Genomic DNA, 21,014 nt, shown 5'->3' on the forward strand with positions numbered 1-21,014 from the left:
AGTTAAGTAACACAAAGTAGCTTCCCCAGGTGTAAAGTACCTGGTCTAGAATTCTATGAGGCTAGGGAGAAGATAAACCACGAAAGCTATAAGAGATCAGAATGAAAAGAGATCCATCAGCCTAAGAAGCCCAGGTCCTTGAGGAGAACCATGAATTTGAGCAGGATTTGACTAATTCCCTTAAAAAGTAGCCATTCCCTCAAAGTATGACTCCATCAACATAGGCAGGAAAGTGGGAGTGAGGAAAGGCTTAAAGAGTTTTCCAGCTTGGCTGGGGTGAGGCAATTTGTCTAGGGAAATAGTGGGAGCTGGTGGGCTTCACGTTTGTGGCAGGCCTTGTCCAAAAAGCAATGGGAAGTCATTGAAAAGTTTTGTACAGGAAAGCGACAGGATTAAGGCACTATTTAGGAGGAAGTCATATCATAAGCAGTAGCCTGATAAATGGCAAATACGACAGAAGGAAAAAAAAAAAAACAGGAGTTTTCTTCACAATGACTAGACTTTGAGGTGATAAATACCTGAGCCACATTAGAAGCAGGGGTCTCAGAAGGAAGGCACAGATGGGAAAGGCTTTTCTGGGCGGTGGCATTTAAATGCAAGGAGGGCGCCTGAATCACTGACAGACTTCAAGTACCGGAGTTTTCCTGACTGAGGTTAGTAAGTCACACACACAGCTCTCCAAAGGCATGTACGGGGAACGCCAGCCTTGGCTAAAGGACTAATTCAAGTTATGTCCGTCACCCTGAGCAACTAAAACCACCCACTACAGGGCAGGTGACCCCACAAAGCAAACCAACCCATCTGGTCCACGCTCCCCACCTCCGGGAGGGAGATGGAAAAGTTTCGGGAGTAGTCTCCGACCAATCGGAAGGACATTTTTTCATTCCTCAAACACTACTCTCAGGTGCTCCAGGGAGGGAGGATGACTTCCGGATAGTCCTCCTGTCAGTCCTCCCTCGGGCCGATTATGAAACTCCGGGCACTCTTGACCTCACCCCGTTAGGGCCCGGGAGGGGCTCCCTAGTATAAAGTTCGCAGCACCGGACAGTTGAGCTCACTTGCCTGATTTCCTGTGTCAGAGGGACACGGCCAACGTGTGGCCCCTTCCAGGCTGTCAGCCGCGCTCCAGCCACTGCCGCGAGCCGGTCTGCTCCTGCCCTGCCGGTGCGCTCCCCGCAGCCGCCCTCCGCCCAGCCCCAGCGCCCGCGCCTGTCGTCGATGCTCGCGGGGAGGAGGATGGAGATGCTCTCTGCCGCCAGGGTCCCTGCGCTGCTGCTCTGCCTGGGTAAGTTCTCCCCCTCTGGCTTCCGGCCGCCCCAAAGAGGAGACAAATAAGGAAGGCTCCTGTGCATTTGTCATTAGACAAGTACGGAGTTGTCTCCAGGTTCAAGTGTGCTCTATTTAAAATTATGTCTTGTTTTGTGAGTCTGTCTTTCCCTATGGTGGGACTGGGGGTGGGGACTGGGAATCGATGTTAAAATGCCTTTTATTGGTGAATTAGTTAATGGCATATATGTTATGCATGGATTGAAATACCTCCTTACTAAGCAAAATAAAAAGTTGTTGAAAAAACTTTTTTTTTTTCTTTTGAAAAGTTGCCAGTCCTAGAAGTCTAAAGGCCTGGAACGCACCGTTAACATTTCATGTCTTGCTCCTTTTTGTTGGAGAGTGGAGAATAGAAACCAGCGTAAGACACTTTTTTGCGGGGGCGAGGGGAGGGGGAAGCTTTTCCTCCTCTGTCTTGCACTCAGTTTTCTAAAACCTAGCCTGATTTAGCTTTCCCGGAGGAGCTGGTGTGCGCCAGTGCCAGCTGGCTGAGCTCCAGACGCGAGAAATAAAACGCTGGTCGAGAATACCTGGAGCAGAAGGGCCCTGGGCAGGTCGTGGCGCTTCCCACCGCCCTTCGCCCCTACACCTGCTGCTTCCGTTTTCCCCTGCAGCCTCCCAGGCAGCCTCTGGAGCAGGCGCTCTGCACTTGCTGCTAATTGCACCCCGTAGCCTCAGATGGCTGAGGGTATTTTAATGCCAGTCTTCCTATTTGAGATTATTTAGTTCAAGGGGAAATATTTCCTAAATAGCCTTTCTGTTAAAAAAAAAAAAGAGTTACTTATTTCTAATTCCTTAAACTTCAGTTCAAGGAATTTGAGGGTTTGAAGTCGTATACGAATATCTTAATAAGAAAATAAGTTACCACTAGTCTCATATTCTCCCTGAAGTTGGAATGAGGCTAATTCCCCAGACACTCTAACGCTACCTGTGAAGGATGTGACTGTTAAATTATTATTTTGACACACCTTATCTCAGGAGTTGAGAGATGTAATGAAATGCATATTATGCGTAGTTGAAACTTACAAGTCTAAGTTCAGGAACACAAGTGGAAACTAGATATGTGATTTCTGCCAAAACTGAGCTAAGAAAGACTTGCTAGAAGATTCTCAGTAAACAATGTGGCTTTGCTGTCTTTGTTTTGAAAATAATTAAATTAGAAAGGTGACAGTCTTCCTAGAGTTAGAAATTAACCTCGAGGTCAGAAGAACTTAGCACTTACTATTTTCCCCACATGTAAGGTTGCATCGGAACAATGCACATGTCTGTTCTGGGTGTTTCACTGAATATTGTAATTTGAGACAGCAAGAGCCTGTGAATAACCTGGTTACTACGTAGTGTGTGTGTTGTGTGTGTTTTTGTTGTCATGAAAGTGCTTACCTCCTTTATTGCATTACTTAATTATAGTTCATCTATTTCGTCAGCTGCCAAGCCCATTTCCAAATGAGTTAGGTCAGTTTCTGTTTTCCCAGTTTGTTTGGATATTTCTCTGCCACTAGGAAAGTTCCTGTTTCAAGTTCTGTATTATATCTCTAAACTCTATTCAGTTATGCAGAGCCCATAGCCTTATTTTGGCAAGACCACATGTTATTTCTGAAACTGCCTTCTTTTCCCCAAACAAAAGATTTCTTAAAAATTCTTTTCCCAAATCCTGTCCTCCTCCCACCAGAAAAAGAGAGAGACATTTATTTTAAATTTTAGCATACGTATTATAACTGCTTTATGTAGAATTTATATGTAGTTATGATTAGGGAATAAAGTTCCAGCCTCCACCCTTAACACATGCAGATTTAAATTGCCACTCACAATCATTTGGTTATTTTTACATTTTATACGTGTTTGATATTGATGTTCTTGTTTTATAAATTGGGGAACTGTGATCCAAGTTCCCATGGAAAAGTAGTGACAAAGTGAGAGAGTTCACACTTAGGCTTGCCAGCATGTTTGGCCTACTGAACATTAAGTAAAAGAGTTGAAATACTGGATAACATTTTTTTTCTAAATAATCTATAATTTTAGAGCAGAATTGTCTTTTTTTAATCTTGTGATTTTTCTAAAGAGAGGAGGAGAAATTTTTATCTTGAATTCTGCAGTTATGTCCAGGGGCTTTCTATTTAACATCAAACATTTTTTTCATGCCCACATGGGTTTTTGAATATGTTCCTGAATGACATCCCCAAGACAATTTAGTCCTACTTCATCAATGAGAAAGAAGTAAGCAGAAGAAATATTCTTTTTTTGAAAATATGAGAAGCATAAATCTCAATGAGACAATAGCCTTGTCTTGGATCATTTCTGTTGACCCTGAGAGTTTATGAGTTACCTGAGTCTTGGCACAATCTGAGATGACAAATCTTGTCAGAAAACATGATGACAGGCCTTTCCTGTCTGGATTTTGACCAGGTACCCTCGCTACCTTCTTCATAGTCTTGCCATGTGAGCAGCTTGGGTAATTTTGGTGTCTGATTCAGCACTAGCACCCTAATCCAGGAGTTGAGGAAGAGAACTAACAGTTACTAAATGCCTACTGTGTGGCAGCCATGTTGTGTATTAGGTGCTTTAAACACATCATTACCTTTACTTCTTAAAATAACTGCGTGAGGTAGATCTGATTAGCCCAGTGAAGTCAAGTACCTTACAAAGACTCAGAGATAGTAAATGGCCAGGTCACTCTTGATAATGAGGAAAGAGCCAGTGAGACTCAGGGCTAGCAGGAGCATAATAAACATAGCAGATTCTAATGGAGAAGTTCCAGAGTAGCCTGGGGCTGCTCCAGGGCTTAGACCCTCTCATAGGCACAGCACATGTACAAATGGGATTTCTGACTCTGTGCAAAATCAGGTAAATAAAACGTGACTATTCTCTTAAGCTGTGCTAAAATATGTTGAATTTTTACTTAATGTTCATAATTGTTAATCAACACAGTTCCTAAGATATGATTTTTATTATAAAGCAGTCGTTGAAGTCAGTTGACTGGGGTCCTTATTTTTATATTTTCCAAGATTTACATTAAGTAAAGCAATAAAGAGGGTAACTTATGTCTGTTTTATTCCTTGTATTCTTTGTATATTATTGTGAATTGAATATAGCATCGATAAGGGATCAACTTGGAATCTATAGCCCATTCCGGTTAACTGTGAGAACGTAAATGTCTTTTCTTGGTTTTAAAAAAATAACAATACTCATATAGTCACTTTGGAGAAACTGAATTTGAATGTTTTCTGTCTATTTTTGCAAAAGATTCTCCCATTTCCTGGTTAATGTTCACGTGAAAGATGCAAATGTCAACTAAGAAATCCTCTTCAAAGAGAATGTAAATTAAGGCGGGGTTTCCTCATCTGTCAGTCTTTACTTTGAGTGTAGGCCTATACAAATCGTCTAATTAATATGGCTGTAAGTGCTGCTGGGAACATTCCACTGGGAGACAATGAGAACGCTTCCCAGTGGTGTAATAGAAAAGATCCTCAGGGAGGAGTAGTCTGACAGCCATTGCCTTGACATGGCAATTCTGGAACCTTTGGAAAAATGAAGTAATGCGACACACTCAGTGTCCTCTGGAGATGCAGTTTACATAAGATCAGGTGTTTAGTTATAGGGCACATAAAGGTTGAGTGGCCTTCTAGGTTAAAGTAATGATTTAACTTACTAAGATACTATTTATAATATGATGATTTGATAAATGTCCAGAAAAAAATGGATTTTTAAATATATCTCATAAGATTCTTAATATACATGTTTATTCTACATCTAGTTTTCAAAAAATTTCAATAGCATTTGGAGTACAAGTGGTTTTTTGTTACATAGGTGAATTATACAGTGGTGAATTCTGAGATTTTAGTGCACCTGTCACCTGAGTAGTGTACATTGTACCTAATGTGTATTTTCTTAAATCCCTAGCCCACCTTTCCCTTCTGAGTCTCTAAAGTCCATTATATCACTCTGTATGCCTCTGTGTACTCAGAGTTTACCTCCTATGTATAAGTGAGAACATATGGTTTTTGGTTTTCCACTCCTATGTTACTTCACTTGGAATAATGACCTCCAGCTCCATCCAATTTGCTGCAAAAGACATTATTTCATTCCTTTTAATGGCTGAGTAGTATTCCATAGACATATGGATGTATTCCATGGAGATATATTCAGAAAGAAAAATGTTGAACCTTAATCTCTTAGGTTAAAAATCCTCTATTTTAAATTTGAGGCATGAAAGTGATTGATGTGCGCACACACACACACATCTTTATATATGTAAATTTTATAGTTTTAAACTAAGAGGCATAGTGTATAGTGTATAAAACACAGATTTCATGTACCATTTTTTTTATTTCATACTTTCAGAAAGAGTGATTTATCTCTGAGCCTCAGTTTTCTCTCCCCCCCAAAAAAAGGTTATCTGCAATAACCTTGTACCTAGATTTATTGGATAAGATGATACATGAATTCATAGAAAGCACTTTTAAAATTAGCGCTGTCATCATCAAAATGGTTTCTTACAATAAAAAGCCTCATTTAGTTCTTAGGATGCCTTTTTAGCCCAGAAAGTTATTAATGTTCCCGTTTTACAAATAAGGAAACAGAAGTTACACAGCATGTAAGGCTTTAGGTTTGAATATGCTGTACCCTTTACTATCGATGCCTTCAAGTCACTCTTTACTTTTGGTGAAAGTACTCACTCTTGAAGATTGGAAAAGGAGTCACTTCCTTAGGCACTTCTCTGATAAGCCCTGACCCTCCTCCATTGTACCTTCCCATTCCTTTTGTCCCATGGCCCTGTCCACACCACATAATACAACTATATAATACACTATATAACTGTATTATATAGTGTGGCATATAATGTATATGTATATAATGTATATGCCACACTATATAATACAACTCTGTCCCTCCTTGCTGGCGCTATAGTCATCTTTTATCATTTCTATTGTGATGGCCTTATAATAAACACAATAAATGTTTGTTAGATGGATGATTGCATTGATACTTTATTTGGAGTTATCACCACTATGTTATAGACTCAATTAGCTGTACTTTAAAAATGTATTTAAAAGTATTTTAAAAATATATTTTGAGAAGCAAAATATCTTGAGGTTAAGTCACAATTTTGGAAAATTCAATTCTGTTGTTGTTTGTGATGAAGTCTAATAAGTTTTCTTCCCTCTCTTTCACATTTTTATCTCTTATTATAGTCTGTATTAACTGAAGATATTTGTGTGTGTGTGTGAGAGAGAGAGAGAGAGAGAGGAAGAGAGGAAGAGAGAGGGGTTACCGAGCCATGATATGACTGAATAAAGTGGCAGTGATTGACTCCCAGTGGCAGAAAGAGAAGCATTGTTTTAGTAATTAAAGAAACCTTAGAGAAATCTAATCCAAACTTCATTTCACCCTCTACTCCACCTCACTCCTTGTTCTCTGTTTTCAGAGATAAGGAAACTCAGTTGCGGGGAAACAAAATAAGTATGTGAGCTAGAACTGGATTCCATTTCTCATGAGACTAATGCAGGGTTTTTCAACCTTGTCTCAGTTGACATTAGGGACGAAATAATTCTTTGTTGCAAAGGCGCTGTCCTATGTGTTGCAGGGTGTTTAGCAGCAACCCTGGTCTCCACCCACTAGATGTCAGTAGCCTCCCCTCGTTGTGACAACCAACATAGTCTCCAGACATTACCATATGGTGGCAATGGTTCCCAAGAGCAATTTTGCCAACCAGGGATACAATTTGGCCAATCCTGGTTGGCAATTTTGCTCCCAGTTGAGAACCGATAACTTAAAATTATACTTTTTTTTTTTATTACTGTTACACATTGCCACCCATAATTCACAGTTTGGACAATTAGTGCTTGAGTTACCAAGACATAATTAATTTTAATGATAATCTGGATACAAATACAAAGCCCATTCTCATGTTTAAAAAATCAGCTTGGCAATATTTATTGCTGATTTTAGCACCATTCACATCTAATAATGATGAGTCTTATTTACGATGGAATCATGAATACTTTCTCTGATTATTCCTTTGATAACCACCCTCTACCTCCTTTTACAACTCTACTCTCTTAGCTCTCGGCACACTTAATTTTCTTTTTTCTCTAATTTCTTTTTCTCTTTTCTTGGCCACTTCTGTCTGCTCTCTACTACCTGTTTCTCAAAGGTCTGTTATTTTCCATTCTATACTATTTTCCTTAGAACATTTAAATGACTTCCATTCCTTTAAAGGTAGTATCTCCTCATATGACTTTCAAATAGACTTCTCCTAATCACCAAATACATTCTTATTCCTTCCCAATAACCTCGGAAATATAAATAGGCAATACCTACAGATAAACATTAAACTCGGCCGGGCGCGGTGGCTCAAGCCTGTAATCCCAGCACTTTGGGAGGCCGAGACGGGCGGATCACAAGGTCAGGAGATCGAGACCATCCTGGCTAACACGGTGAAACCCCGTCTCTACTAAAAATACAAAAAGCTAGCCGGGCAAGGTGGCGGGCGCCTGTAGTCCCAGCTACTCCGGAGGCTGAGGCAGGAGAATGGCGTGAACCCGGGAGGCGGAGCTTGCAGTGAGCTGAGATCCGGCCACTGCACTCCAGTCCGGGCGACAGAGCGAGACTCCGCCTCAAAAAAAAAAAAAAAAAAAAAAAAATTAAACTCAAATGTGTTCACTCTCTTCATGCCTTCATGTCCAAACGCCACCAAAAGTCTACTGTCCTACCTATGTCTCCTCCTTTTTTAATGGCAGCATTCTCTGTTTTCTTTTCTGACTAAAAACTTCGCATCATCTATAAATTCTCTCCTTTCCTTACCACCCTTAGGTGTCCAACTCCTTTCAGTCTATTTAAGGCAAGAACAATGTCTTTTGTACCAATTTTCTTTCCAGTATTTTGTTCAATATCTTACATGTAGACAACGCTCAATATATATGTATTGAGTAAATATTATTTGACAAATGTAGTTACTAAAAGCAAGGATGGGGTAAGCTGTCCTCCTTTTTGATTATTGGATTGTAACTAAGCCCATCCCACCTGGCTATCATGCTATGGAGGCATATGTGGCTCTCACTGAAGTCAAGGTCGCCAATGTCAACTCAAACTATATTTTCATACGCTCTATGATCTGAAAGTAGAATTCCTTAGCAGCCTCCAGTGTGTGAGTTGTATTATGTCGGTTCTCTGAATAAAAAGTAATTAACTTCGAGTCTTTTGAAATCATCTTTAATGTATTCCCTTTCTCTTTTTTTGTGTGTGCTCACTGGTTAAAACTTTATCCTTGTAGATTCATGTTTGGCCATAGGCATCTACAGAGAAAACAATGTAGTCAATATGTTTCTCAAAATGCCATTAAATATCCAAGCTTCATGCTACAATGTGGCCATAATGAAAATAAGGGAAATCGCAGACACTTATAGTCCAAACTGTTGCTCCTTTAGGAGAGTTTTCTTTTGGAGTAATAATGTAAGAATAATTTAAATTGGATTTATAAGAGTAGAAGCGAGAAGCCAGATGGAAGGGAGTCAAGGTAGAAAGGTTATAAAAAAACTCTTTTTATGTAAGATTGTCTTGAGGAAAAAAAATATGTTTCCAACAGAAAATTTGAAATAATACTCTATATATGAAGGTTTGGTTTTTAGGGGAAGCAGGTCCCACCTTTAGAGATTTTAGTCACAAAATTCAAAACACTCAGATAATTTGAAAAGACTTTTTTTTTTTTTTGGAAACAGAGTCTTGCTCTGTCACCAGGCTGGAGTGCAGTGGTGCGATCTCAGCTCACTACAACCTCTGCTTCCCGGGTTCATGTCCTTCTCCTGCCTCAGCCTCCTGAGTAGCTGGGACTACAGGTGCCCACCACCATGACTGGCTAATTTTTTTTTTGTATTTTGGTTTCACCATGTTGACCAGGGTAGTCTCGATCTCTTGACCTCGTGATCCACCAGCCTTGGCCTCCCAAAGTGCTGGGTTGTACTCTTTACACAAGGGTTGGTATGTATTCTCCTGCATTCTGGAAATACTTCCATTATGAACAAGATATACATCTTTAAATTCATATTTAGGGTAAAATAGATAATTCCCTTATATGTTGACTCACTGATTATTTGACTAGCTTTAAGTATAGCATTGTATGATAATATGTAAGTGAAATATATTAGCATTTGAAGTATGATTTAGAAATGACTACCTAAATTGGAGAGTATAACTTAATGCTTATGACTAGAAACACATGGCATATTAATATTTTTGCTACTTGACAAGGAAGATTCTATGGCTATTTTTCAAAACTCAAAATTAAAATAATTACTTGTTTTTAACCTGTTATATTAACCTTGGGTTTCATATGTTTTATCTCGAATTACTATAAACAGTTTTTACACTTAGGTCTTAATGAAGTGTAGTTGCAAAGCAAACATTAAAATATATAGGAATAGAATTATTACTGGCAGAAGGCAAGGCTAGTTTTCTATAGATTTATATATATGTGTGTATATATGTGTGTATGTGTGTGTATATATATACTCTCTGAAAACTAGAAGGTGCTGACAGTAAGTCTTTTCAGTATCTGATGTGATAATGAGTTTTAGAGTTATTTTGACCAAGGTGAAGCAAGAGTTTATCAAATAGTGGAATTTAATTTAAAACAAAAAGACATCCAGAAACAGCGAAGGCATATTCACTCCTTAAAAGCACACAAGACCCAACAAGCCTGTTATGTTATAGACAAATTCTAAAATCACAGACAGCCATGGAAGATGGTAGAAAATGAACAGTCTGAGCAGGCTGGCATGTGATCACAGCAAAAGTGTGAACAAAGAGGATTTTGCTATGTGTTTGGGCTGGACAAATGCTATGACCCAGCACAAGTTTGCTTTTCTGGTCTAAATAGCCTAAAAGTTTAAATTAGGAAAAGGAGATGCATTTCTTTTATTCTGTAACCTATCTGATTTTAATTTGGATCATTTTAATTTTCTTGATTGTTTTCCAGAAAAGTCATTTCACCCTAAGATTTGCAACTGATTTTGCTGACTTGGCTTTGATCATCCAGTCACCAAATCCTAGCCTCTTCTGTACTGCCCTCCTTCTGGATGAGCCCTCAGTGTGGTCCTTAGGAAGCAAGGTCAATCCAGGCACAGTGGCTCAAGCCTGTAATCCTAGCATTTTTGGAGGCCGACATGGGAGGATCACTTGAGCCTAGGAGTTCGAGGCTTCAGTGAGCTGTGATGGCACCACTGCACTCCAATCTGGGCAAATGAGCAACAGCCTCAAAAAACAAAGTAAATATAAATGAAAAGGAAGCAAGGTCAAAAGAAACCATATGCAATAGGAAGTGCATTTTCTACATCTGGCATTTTGTCTGACTGTTGGGCAACCACTTCGTAGTGCTCCAGGGCCCACGACATTTACTGCTATTGCCATTCCTGTGATGGCACTCAACCTCTCCCACGCGTGGCCCCCAATATTGTGTAAGGGTGTAGGCTTGGCCCTGACTCACAGGGAAGAGGTGATTTGTATCCTCTGAGTCACTGGCACCACTTCCTGCTGGCACATCTGAGATTTCACTGAAACATAACCTGAAAAATGAAGGTAGAGAGATATATAGCTGAGCTTCACATTCCTAAAACCCATTTGGAAATTTGATAGAAATAATGACCTCTGAATGCATTCCCATTTTTGTAGCTGTATTGTAAAAGAAGCGCCAACTGCCAATTTTGAGTTTACAGATCATCTGTGTTACATCACTTGGCAAGAAATTCCTCTGTATCTTAGTTACCAATGCCACCAGACCAGAAATGCCACCAGATGTGTTTTTTTGACACAGACACTATCTAAAATCTTTAGTATCGTAGCGAATTATTTGCTTACCAAGAATCTACTGTCAAGAATGAAAATGCCAAATATAATATTTGAGGTCCAATCATACAGAAATTATGTTCAAACAACACTAAGGTCATGAAAAACCTGACATTAAGGAAATATATGCATATGACTTTAGCATTTATTCCCTCCCTGTATGACTCATTAAAATAATGACTAGCGATTCTTAAGGGTAACCGCATAGTGGATATAATATTTCTCTGGAGATAGATTTTTAATTCATTGTATCACATTCACTCTTCTACCCTAGTTTGCAAGTGTTTGGGAGCAGAGGCATATTGCAGGAACATTTGAGAACTGCTGTTTTAAAGCAATAGTGCTGTGCAGATGGACATGACTTAGAATTAATTTTGCTGTTTTATTGGCCACATCCATCCATGATAGAATGGCCTTTATACACTTTAATTTGAAAAGAACATTTAAAATCATATATGATTCCACCTGTAAAATATCCTGCTGTAGGATTAATGCAGCAAGTCTCACAGAAACTATCCTGAGCGATGGACTGTGTCCAAGGGAGCGTCACAAGTAAGGAAAGCCCAGTTTTTGTGGAGGCACACCCTGAGCTGAACATTCTTTAATTAAGAAAGACAAATATTTCACCTGTGGCCTGAACAACTGGAACAAAGTTTCCAGCGGTGGAAAAACTAACAACTACTAAAAATCTTAAAAAAAGAAGACTAACAGCAACACTCCAAAGTAAGTTGGATTCTATAATAGTTGCAGGTTGCAATTGGAGGCAATTCCAAGCAGAAAAGGTTAGGCTTCAGTTTATGCAAAGGATAGAGAAACTAGCTTCAAATGTGCATTTTTTTCCCCCTGGCTAGCATTTTCCTAGAGGGAGAATTGGTAATGTCTCCTCCAAAACTTTCCTCAGTTGAAGAAATATGCAGGAACAGGAATGTTAAGGATGTAAGCACGTGCAACTAAAGCTCCAATTTGTATTGAGGAAACTGTGTTAGTTAAAGGATTTAATTCTTCAGTAGTGAAAGTATGGTGAAATTATTATTGGGATTTAAAATAAAATTGACTTGAATGAGAATCTAACTTATCCTCGATAAAAAGCTTAGTGAAATACTTTTCAGCTCGGTTCAACTGACAATGAAATCTAAGCTTTAGCTATTTCTTTGTCATTCAATAAAAATATATTTTTGTGTGGTTCCGTAAGAGCAATTGAAGCAGCATGTATATTGTAGAAAAACATAGAGTCGGGAGGGGATCATTCTGAATCTTTAAAAACAACAGAATTTTCAAATCATTGAAGAATAGGAGATTTGATGTCAAAAGATAAATTCGTAACTCTTCTGTGGTCATAAGTGATCTTAGACAAGATATTTAATTTAAATGCACTGAGGGTATTTGAGACTAATAACTACTTCACAGAATTGTGTGAAATTTGATATATGAAGTTACACATTATGATGCTGATGCCGACGTGTAATTTAGTTTTCAGAACCCAAAAATATACAATCGGCTTAACAGATACAAGCCTTCCCTAACTGAGAAAAAATAAAATTCCTGTATTACATGAATTAAATTTTTCTTTACAGTACCAAATTACAGAGATGTACAAACTTGTTATAAACCAGTAGAGGGCACTGTCTGCATACACTGCTAATACCAGGGGCTAGAAGTTGCGAGTCAAGGAACAAATATTTAGGGATATGTCAGCCATTTCAGGAAAAAAACAAAAAAAATTAGTTTATTTCACTGTTTTCTTCCCCAAAATCTATAAGATAGGAAAACTTAGATAAACATTAAACTCTTTTTAATGTTTTCAAGATCACGTAGCTCAAGTTTTCCTCACAAGACTGCAGAAAAGTAAATTAACTTTTTCAAGATCACGTAGCTCAAGTTTTCCTCACAAGGCTGCCTTCCGCCATACTTTGTGGTCTCTATGTTGGGTTAAATACTCTACTTCAATTACAGCTACCATAATTTGTTCTCTGTGATGTCCATTATACTCTAGTATTATTGCCTATTTCCAAATTCTATAAAGTGGCCCATTTAACAATATGTATCCTTGGGAAAAGTTATTTAAACTGTATATGCCTTAGTTTTCTCTAATGGGGATAATAATAGTATCTTCCTCAAATTGGCACTGAGAGGACTAAATAGTATAATAGAGATAAGGTGAATAGGACCATACCCTGTTGTATTAGTTTGTTTTCACAGTACTTTAAAGAACTTCCCTGAGACTGGGTAATTTATAAAGGAAAGAACTTTAATTGACTCACAGTTCTGTATGGCTGGGGAAGTCTCAGGAAACGTACAATCATGGCCGAAGGCGAAGGGGAAGCAAGCACCTTTTTCACAAGGCGGTAGGAGAGAGAGGCGGGAAGGAGGAACTTCCAAACACTTTTAAAACCCTCAGATCTCACGAGAACTCACTCACTATCATGAGAACAGCATGCAGGAAACCACCCGCGTTGATTCAATCACCTCCCTCCCTACAGGTCCCTCTCTCAACACATGGGGATTGAAATTCGAGATGAGATTTGGGTGGGCACAGAGCCAAACCATATCACTGGTACATAGTACATGTTCAAGAGATGGATCGTCCTCTGTCTGAACTGTGAAAGAAGTGGAAAGTTGAATATATTTTGTTGCCTTTATGGAGGCATTAATCATCCTTTCATAACAGTTACCACTTACTTAGCTACTTCAACGAAACAAGTTGATTCAAACTCTTCCTGTGCTTACAGAAACTGGATTCTCAATGTGATTCATCTGGCATGCCTATTTCTTCTCATATTAGATAGGATATATTCTGATTTTACCCAGATTACCTTTACCTAGCTGCCAATCAGTCAAGGAGAATTTTCAGGAGTAGGAAGTCATTCTTTTTATCACGCACCCTAGGCCAATGAACACCTGAATACAAACGAAAATGTCCAGCCGACTAAACAAAATAACATGGGAGGTATTTTTTCTCAAAAGACAACCTTTAGGGTGTAGAAAAAGCAAGCTTAACACGCATGTCCATTATCCCCCACAGTAGGTATTATTCACTTCTTCAAACAAAATATGTCTAATTTTTTTCAAATCTCAGTTCTAAAATTCGTTATTTCCCAAAGCAATTGCAAGCTGAAGACATTAATTAATTTAGTGGAGCTTAATTGCTGCTGCTACTACTACTACTACCACCGTTAGTATTTACTATATGACAGTTACTCAAATAAATTGGAAAGAGTGTTTGAAATGCAAATACCTAAAGCTTAAACAGAAGCAGCTAAAAGCTCTTAAGTAAACATGTGTGCAATTAACAGGGTTCTTCTTATGATGCTTCCTATACAATTCAGAAACTACTTGAGTCATTCTGATATCTATGTTCCAATATTTTATCTTTTCACTAAATACACATGATGAAACAGCTGATTCAAACTCTTCCTATGCTGACAGAAACTGGATTCTAGGGCTCAGTATGGTTCATTTGGTGTGCCTGTTCCTCCTCATATTAGACAATATATATTCTGATTTTACCTAGCTTGCATTGTGTTAATTAAAATCTATATTCATGTGTAATGGAATGCAAAGAGTAACTTAGGTACATAAATCAATAAGAATGTTTCTTAGGTTGAGTTTCTTGTTACCATAAGTGGAAACTGATTTTTTATTTAGAGCCTTTTTGTTTTGTGATGGGGTCTAATTTGGAGCACACGGTGGAATAAAATAGTGGAAATTCTCCAACTGATGTGCATCTTAGGAAATCAAACTTCAAAATCAAATCTTTGAAAATGTTATTGTGAAATATTTAGAGCAGATCAAATCTGTAACCATGAATGTAATGCCAAGGCTTTTATCCTTCCACAGAATAGCTGGGGGTGTTTGTATTTTCTGTTATATGCCTGTTTCCATGAATTATTTCGTTTTATGGTTTTGATGGACCAAATCCATGAAACAAAACTCTATAAGTACTGCAGTTATGTAGAAATTTGATCAAGATTTCTTTCCTTAACACATTAATTATATATTTGATTTTTCTTCATAAATAGGTTTCCATCTTCTACAGGCAGTCCTCAGTACAACTGTGATTCCATCATGTATCCCAGGAGAGTCCAGTGATAACTGCACAGCTTTAGGTAAGCCCAAGTTTGTCAATGTGGCATCAAGGGAATACACATTTTTAAACAGAAGTATAAACTCAAAGACCATAAGTATGTGATAATAAAAAGAAAAGGGTAGGAATAGCTGCTATATTACTTTTTAAACCACCTTATAAACTAATGTTCTGAAAAAATTATATAAAGGAATAACTGGTAGGAGACGGACCAGACAAATTCTATACACAGATTTGATTGTGAAGAGATAGGGAACAACAAAACAACAAATTGCATTCCCTTTGGCGGTCTCCTGGCTCTTTACTGCAAAACATTCTCAGAGACCACACTGACTGGATTCCAGGCAAAACAGCAAACCAGGAAAACTTCGTACAGAGTAGGTTCTCTATCTCTCTTTCTATCCCTCTCTCTCTCTTTGTAAGAAGAACAAATGATGGTCCTTTCTTTCTAGGCACAGTATTTATTCAGAAAACATTTATCCAGTACTTAGTATGCACCAAACACTGTGCTAAGGCATAGAGATACAAAAATAATACAGTTTTTTCCCTCGAGGATTGTGGACTCCAGATATAGTCCAAGGGGGATCAGCTTTATCTTCAGTCTGAGCTATAGAATCAAGATAACTGAGTTATTTTGAGAAAGCAGGATATTTTCCATAACAACTTTATCTTTTGTCCCTCACCATTAGGTTCCCTGGAGGTTCAGTCAGCCTCCCCCCATCACCTTTTTTTTTTTCCTTCTTTGGTTATTTGGGCAAGAGTATTACAATCAAGTTGCTATTTTAAAAATGATTTTATAAGCATCTTTCACATTCTGGTATCTAAAACTGTCTAAAATGAATTTCACACAGAGGCTCCTATTTTCGTTGTTGTATTTGCCTGACAGGCCTTTCTCACTCAGGGTTTGTCTAGTTTGGATTCAGGCCTCATCAGTAGAGATATTGAGAGACTGGTTAATTCATTAATGGTAACCTCAACAACTTGAGAACATACACCAAAGCCAGCCTTACTGATGAAAAATCCACTGTAGAATTAAGTTTCTTTGAATTAATTAATGATATGAGCTTGCAACGGCTTTGGGGAGTAATAGATTTCAGAAATGTTTTGGGACTTGAGAAAAATTAGACACATTTTGCTTGAAGAAGTGAATAACACCCACTTGGAGAATAATGACAAGTGTGTGTTAAATTTGCCTTTTCTACCCTTAAAGGTTGTCTTCTGAGAATGAAATCCTCGCATGTTATCTTCTTTTGTTTAGTCTGTTGGACATTCTCCTTTGTATTCAAGTGTTTATTGATTGGTCTAGGGGGTGTGACAACTAGAGTGACTTCCTACTTCTCAAAATTCTCCTCGACTGATTGGCCTCTGACCTGTTTTGTTGAAGCAGCTCAGTGGTTACTGTTATGAAAGAGTGAGAAATTCTTCCATACAGGCTACAGAATATATTCAACTTTCCACTTCTTTTACAGTTCAGACAGAAGACAATCCACGTGTGGCTCAAGTGTCAATAACAAAGTGTAACTCTGACATGAATGGCTACTGTTTGCATGGACAGTGCATCTACCTGGTGGACATGAGTCAAAATTACTGCAGGTAATATGTCAGAAATAAACAAATACAGTTTGTAAAATTTTGTTTTATAGATTTAGGTGTACGAGTGCAGATTCATTAGTGGATATATTCAGTAGTGGTGAAGTCTGAGCTTTTAGAGTACCCACCCCTCGAATAGTGTGCATAGAACCCATTAGGCAACTTTTCATCCTTTAACCCCCCTAAAACTCTTCTACCTTTTGAAGTCTCCATAGTCTATCACTCCACTCTCTATGACCATGTGTACACATTATTTAGCCCCTACTTGAAAGTGAGAACATGTGATAAACAAATGCAGTTTTACTCTTTTTATTTCTATTTTTATACATTGAAATTACCCCATATTCCCATGGGCTGTTAAATGCAGTATATATATTATTAGAACCTTTCCGAGTTTTTAAAAATTAGGTAATAAATAGTAGCTTTTAAATTGCACACAAATCTCAGAGATGCAAAGCTGGGTGGGCTTCTGATGCTTCTCACACTTACCAAGATGGTGTCTTTCTGCTTTGGATCTTTTCCTTCAACTTCTGTATCAGGTGTTGTTTTAAGAATTGATTCCAGGCCAGGCGCAGTGGCTCATCCCCGTAACCCCAAGACGTTGGGAGGCTGAGGCAGGCAGATCACTTGAGGTCAGGAGTTCCTGACCAGCCTGGCCAACACGGTGAAACCCTGCCTCTACTAAAAATACAAAAATTAGCCAGGCGTGGTGGCGCACGCCTGTAATCCCAACTACTCAGGAGGCTGAGACAGGAGAAATGCTTGAACCTGGGAAGCAGAGTTGCAGTGAGCCGAGAGATCACGCCACTGCAATCCAACCTGGGCAACAGAGTGAGACTCCATCTCAAAACAAACAAACAAACAAAGAATTGATTCCACTGATTTAGACAAAAGGCATCTCAAACCTATACAACTTACAAAACACCACTGCAGACTGTCAGCCACCGTGACAGCTGAACATAGCCGTTGTTTTAATACCACAGTTTAGTGCAAGAGCTGTGTGGAGCCCTTTGATCATGACTGATCTAACTCTTTGAAATCCTCTTTACAACCTTAGCACATTTTGTTGATTTCTTGAATCACAGTGTGATGTTAGTCCTTATAAAACTAATTCATAACCATGATTTTCTTTTGAAATAACTGATCTTTCTTTCTTCTGTATTTTCCTTAAGGTGTGAAGTGGGTTATACTGGTGTCCGATGTGAACACTTCTATTTAACCGTCCACCAACCTTTAAGCAAAGAATATGTGGCTTTGACCGTGATTCTTATTATTTTGTTTCTTATCATAGTTGTCGGTTCCACATATTATTTCTGCAGATGGTAAGTCAGCGTGTTTTATATACTCTGCTTTTATAAATTATTTTTATGTAATGCAGACCTATAAACTGGGTAAAAATATGGATAAAGTATTAGAGAGCTAAGATCAAACCTGTACAAATGATATTTACAAGAGTTGAGAAACTGTTAAGTATTATGCCCAATACCTGAGAGATCGGATCAATTGTACCCCAAATCTCAGCATCATATGATATACCCTGTTAAGAAACCTGCACATGTACCCCTGAATCTGAAATAACTTGAAATTGTTTTTTTAAAACAATGTTTTTGCTGCAGAACATCTGGATTGAACTTTATTATCAGCTCTGGTACTTATTACCTGTGTGAGCTTACATAAGTCAAATTGAGAGTATCAATTCCTTTCTTTATAAAATATGGACAGAAATTTTTATCCTACATTAGTTACAGGGTGACTGCTTTTAGTGTGTAATATAATATTTCATGTGAAAGTAAATCATAGGAAAGGTGCTACTGTTGTAGTTAACTACCTGAATTTAATTCATCAAGTCACCTTTTTTCTTTTATAAAAACAGCCTTGTAAATTAGTAACCTTAGAAGCTTGGGTTATCGTACCGTTTAAGGCAGACTGGTGGAACTATTTCTAGAGAATTATAAAAAACGGTTGTTAAAAAAGAGTTTGTGCTAGTCCCCCAAAACAGCCGTACCCCATCCTCATGTGCATTATTGTCACAAGCTGAAAACAGAAAAAATAGAAAGTGAACATTAAAGTATGGTTTGGCAGGTTTTTTTTTCAGGGTTAGGAGCAAAGGATGGGGACAGCGTGGATTAATTAATAGCAGTTCCCTTTAAAATGTCTCCATGAAACATATTTTGAAGCAGGTTCAAATTACTTAAGGTGAATTTAAGTTTTTATTTTTCTGTGAAAGTAGAGCACTTCCAATTTGGAAGGTCTGAAAGTGTGCTACTTTCTTAATATTAAATTTATTTTGTCCGTATTTGATTTTAAGTATCCATCAAATAATAATGCCTTCCTAATAAGTTGCCATGACAGAACTAAATACTATTAAAACTGAAATATGTCTGAAAATCTTTGACCACAATCCTTCCCTTTATAGATGGTGCACTGAGGCTTAGAGAGGTTCATTCACATATCCCAGCTCATACAGTTGACAAATGCCAGAGTTAAGAAAAAATTCTTTTTAATTCATATTCTTCCAGTAAACATAGACATGATGTGGTTTCCTCAAAGCTACATGTCTCATTTCCAAAACAGGGACAAAATAGACTCAAAAATATTAGGAAAATAGCTTACTTAATAAATGAAAGAAGATTCTCAATTATGACAAATCTATGAATCTTAGTTATGAGACCTTGGGCACGTTATATATAACCCATTTGTATTTCACTTTCTTCATCTGTAAGATGAGGATGGTAACAGCAAATGTGAAGGTAAAATAAATAGTGCATATATAGCACTTACAAAATTGTAGGTCACCAAATTAATGCCTAATAAATATTATTTTTATTTTGATTAGTGATAGCATTATATCAATGTGATGGAAGAGTGTATTAATCTAGCATGATTTGTAAATATTCATTCCTTAGAAGACAGGAAGGAAAAAGAAAGAAAGAGAGACAGAAAAAGAAAACCTAAAACTCAGACTTAAATGTGGTCACACTCCTCTTGGAATTTCACAATATTCATGATCACGTTAAAGACTTGGAGAAACTCTTTAAGTGTGTTTTATCATGTCATTCCAAAATTGTTTGACTACAGCACACCACCTCTTCATCCCTCTTTTTTTTTTTTTAACCTTATCCAGCCTAAATCTGTTCAACTTTGTCATTTTGGAAACACTATGCTAATGTGCCTTTGGAGTCCATATATGACACACTTTTTCCTTTACTGTTAACTGTAGTGCTAACAGTTTCGTTTGTGAATATTTCCAGGTACAGGAATCGAAAAAGTAAAGAACCAAAGAAGGAATATGAGAGAGTTACCTCAGGGGATCCAGAGTTGCCGCAAGTCTGAATGACGCTATCAAAACTTATGGATAACAAGTTTGACAGGGATATGGCAGGGATAACAGTGTGCCTGGTTAATATTAATATTCCCACTTTGTTAATAATATTTATGTTGGGTCAAGTGTTAGGTCAATAACACTGTATTTTAATATACTTGAAAAATGTTTTTATTTTTGTTCTATTTTTGACAGACTATTTGCTAATGTATAATGTGCAGAAAATATTTAATATCAAAAGAAAATTGATATTTTTATAAAAGTAATTTCCTGAGCTAAATGCTTCATTGAAAGCTTCAAAGTTTATATGCCTGGTGCACATTGCTTAGAAGTAAGCAATTCCCAGGTCATAGCTCAAGAATTGTTAGCAAATGACAGATTTCTGTAAGCCTACATATATAGTCAAATCAATTTAGTAAGTATTTTTTTCTACTCAAATCAATGATAATTGGTTTGACTGTACCAGGGTTTGATATGTTAGTTGGCACCATGGTGTCACATATTAAAACAGTAATGCAATTGGAATTTGGGAAAAGCAAATATAGGTCCCGTGTTAAATGCTACACATTTGAAACAAGCTAACTCTGGGGGACTCTATGGTCTCTTCACTCAGGTCTCAGCTATAACTGTTGTATGAGGGGCAGTGGACCGTTCCCTATGCCAGTTCACGACTCCTACATGTACTAGTCACTCATCTACCAGATTCTGCCTATGTAAAATGAATTGAACAACAATTTTCTGTAATATTTTATTTAAGTAGTGGGCATTTCATAGCTTCACAATGGTCCTTTTTTTGTATATTACAACATTTGTGTGAGGTAATTATTGCTCAACAGACAATTAGAAGAAAGTCCA

At 37.8% G+C, this 21,014-nt stretch overlaps 1 protein-coding gene across 1 annotated transcript; it reads left to right on the forward strand.

The window, feature by feature from the left end:
• The first annotated feature begins 1,060 nt into the window (after positions 1 to 1,060).
• Positions 1,061 to 20,321, forward strand: EREG (epiregulin). The gene is made up of 5 exons (XM_011927173.1): positions 1,061 to 1,285; positions 15,183 to 15,269; positions 16,717 to 16,840; positions 18,010 to 18,159; positions 20,089 to 20,321. Exons 1-5 carry the CDS (start codon positions 1,219 to 1,221, stop codon positions 20,168 to 20,170), a joined length of 510 nt encoding a protein of 169 aa, XP_011782563.1. The 5' UTR covers positions 1,061 to 1,218; the 3' UTR covers positions 20,171 to 20,321.
• Positions 20,322 to 21,014: the final 693 nt, after the last annotated feature.

Source organism: Colobus angolensis, unplaced genomic scaffold (genome assembly GCF_000951035.1).
Source record: "Colobus angolensis palliatus isolate OR3802 unplaced genomic scaffold, Cang.pa_1.0 Scaffold70, whole genome shotgun sequence".
NCBI lineage: Eukaryota > Metazoa > Chordata > Mammalia > Primates > Cercopithecidae > Colobus > Colobus angolensis.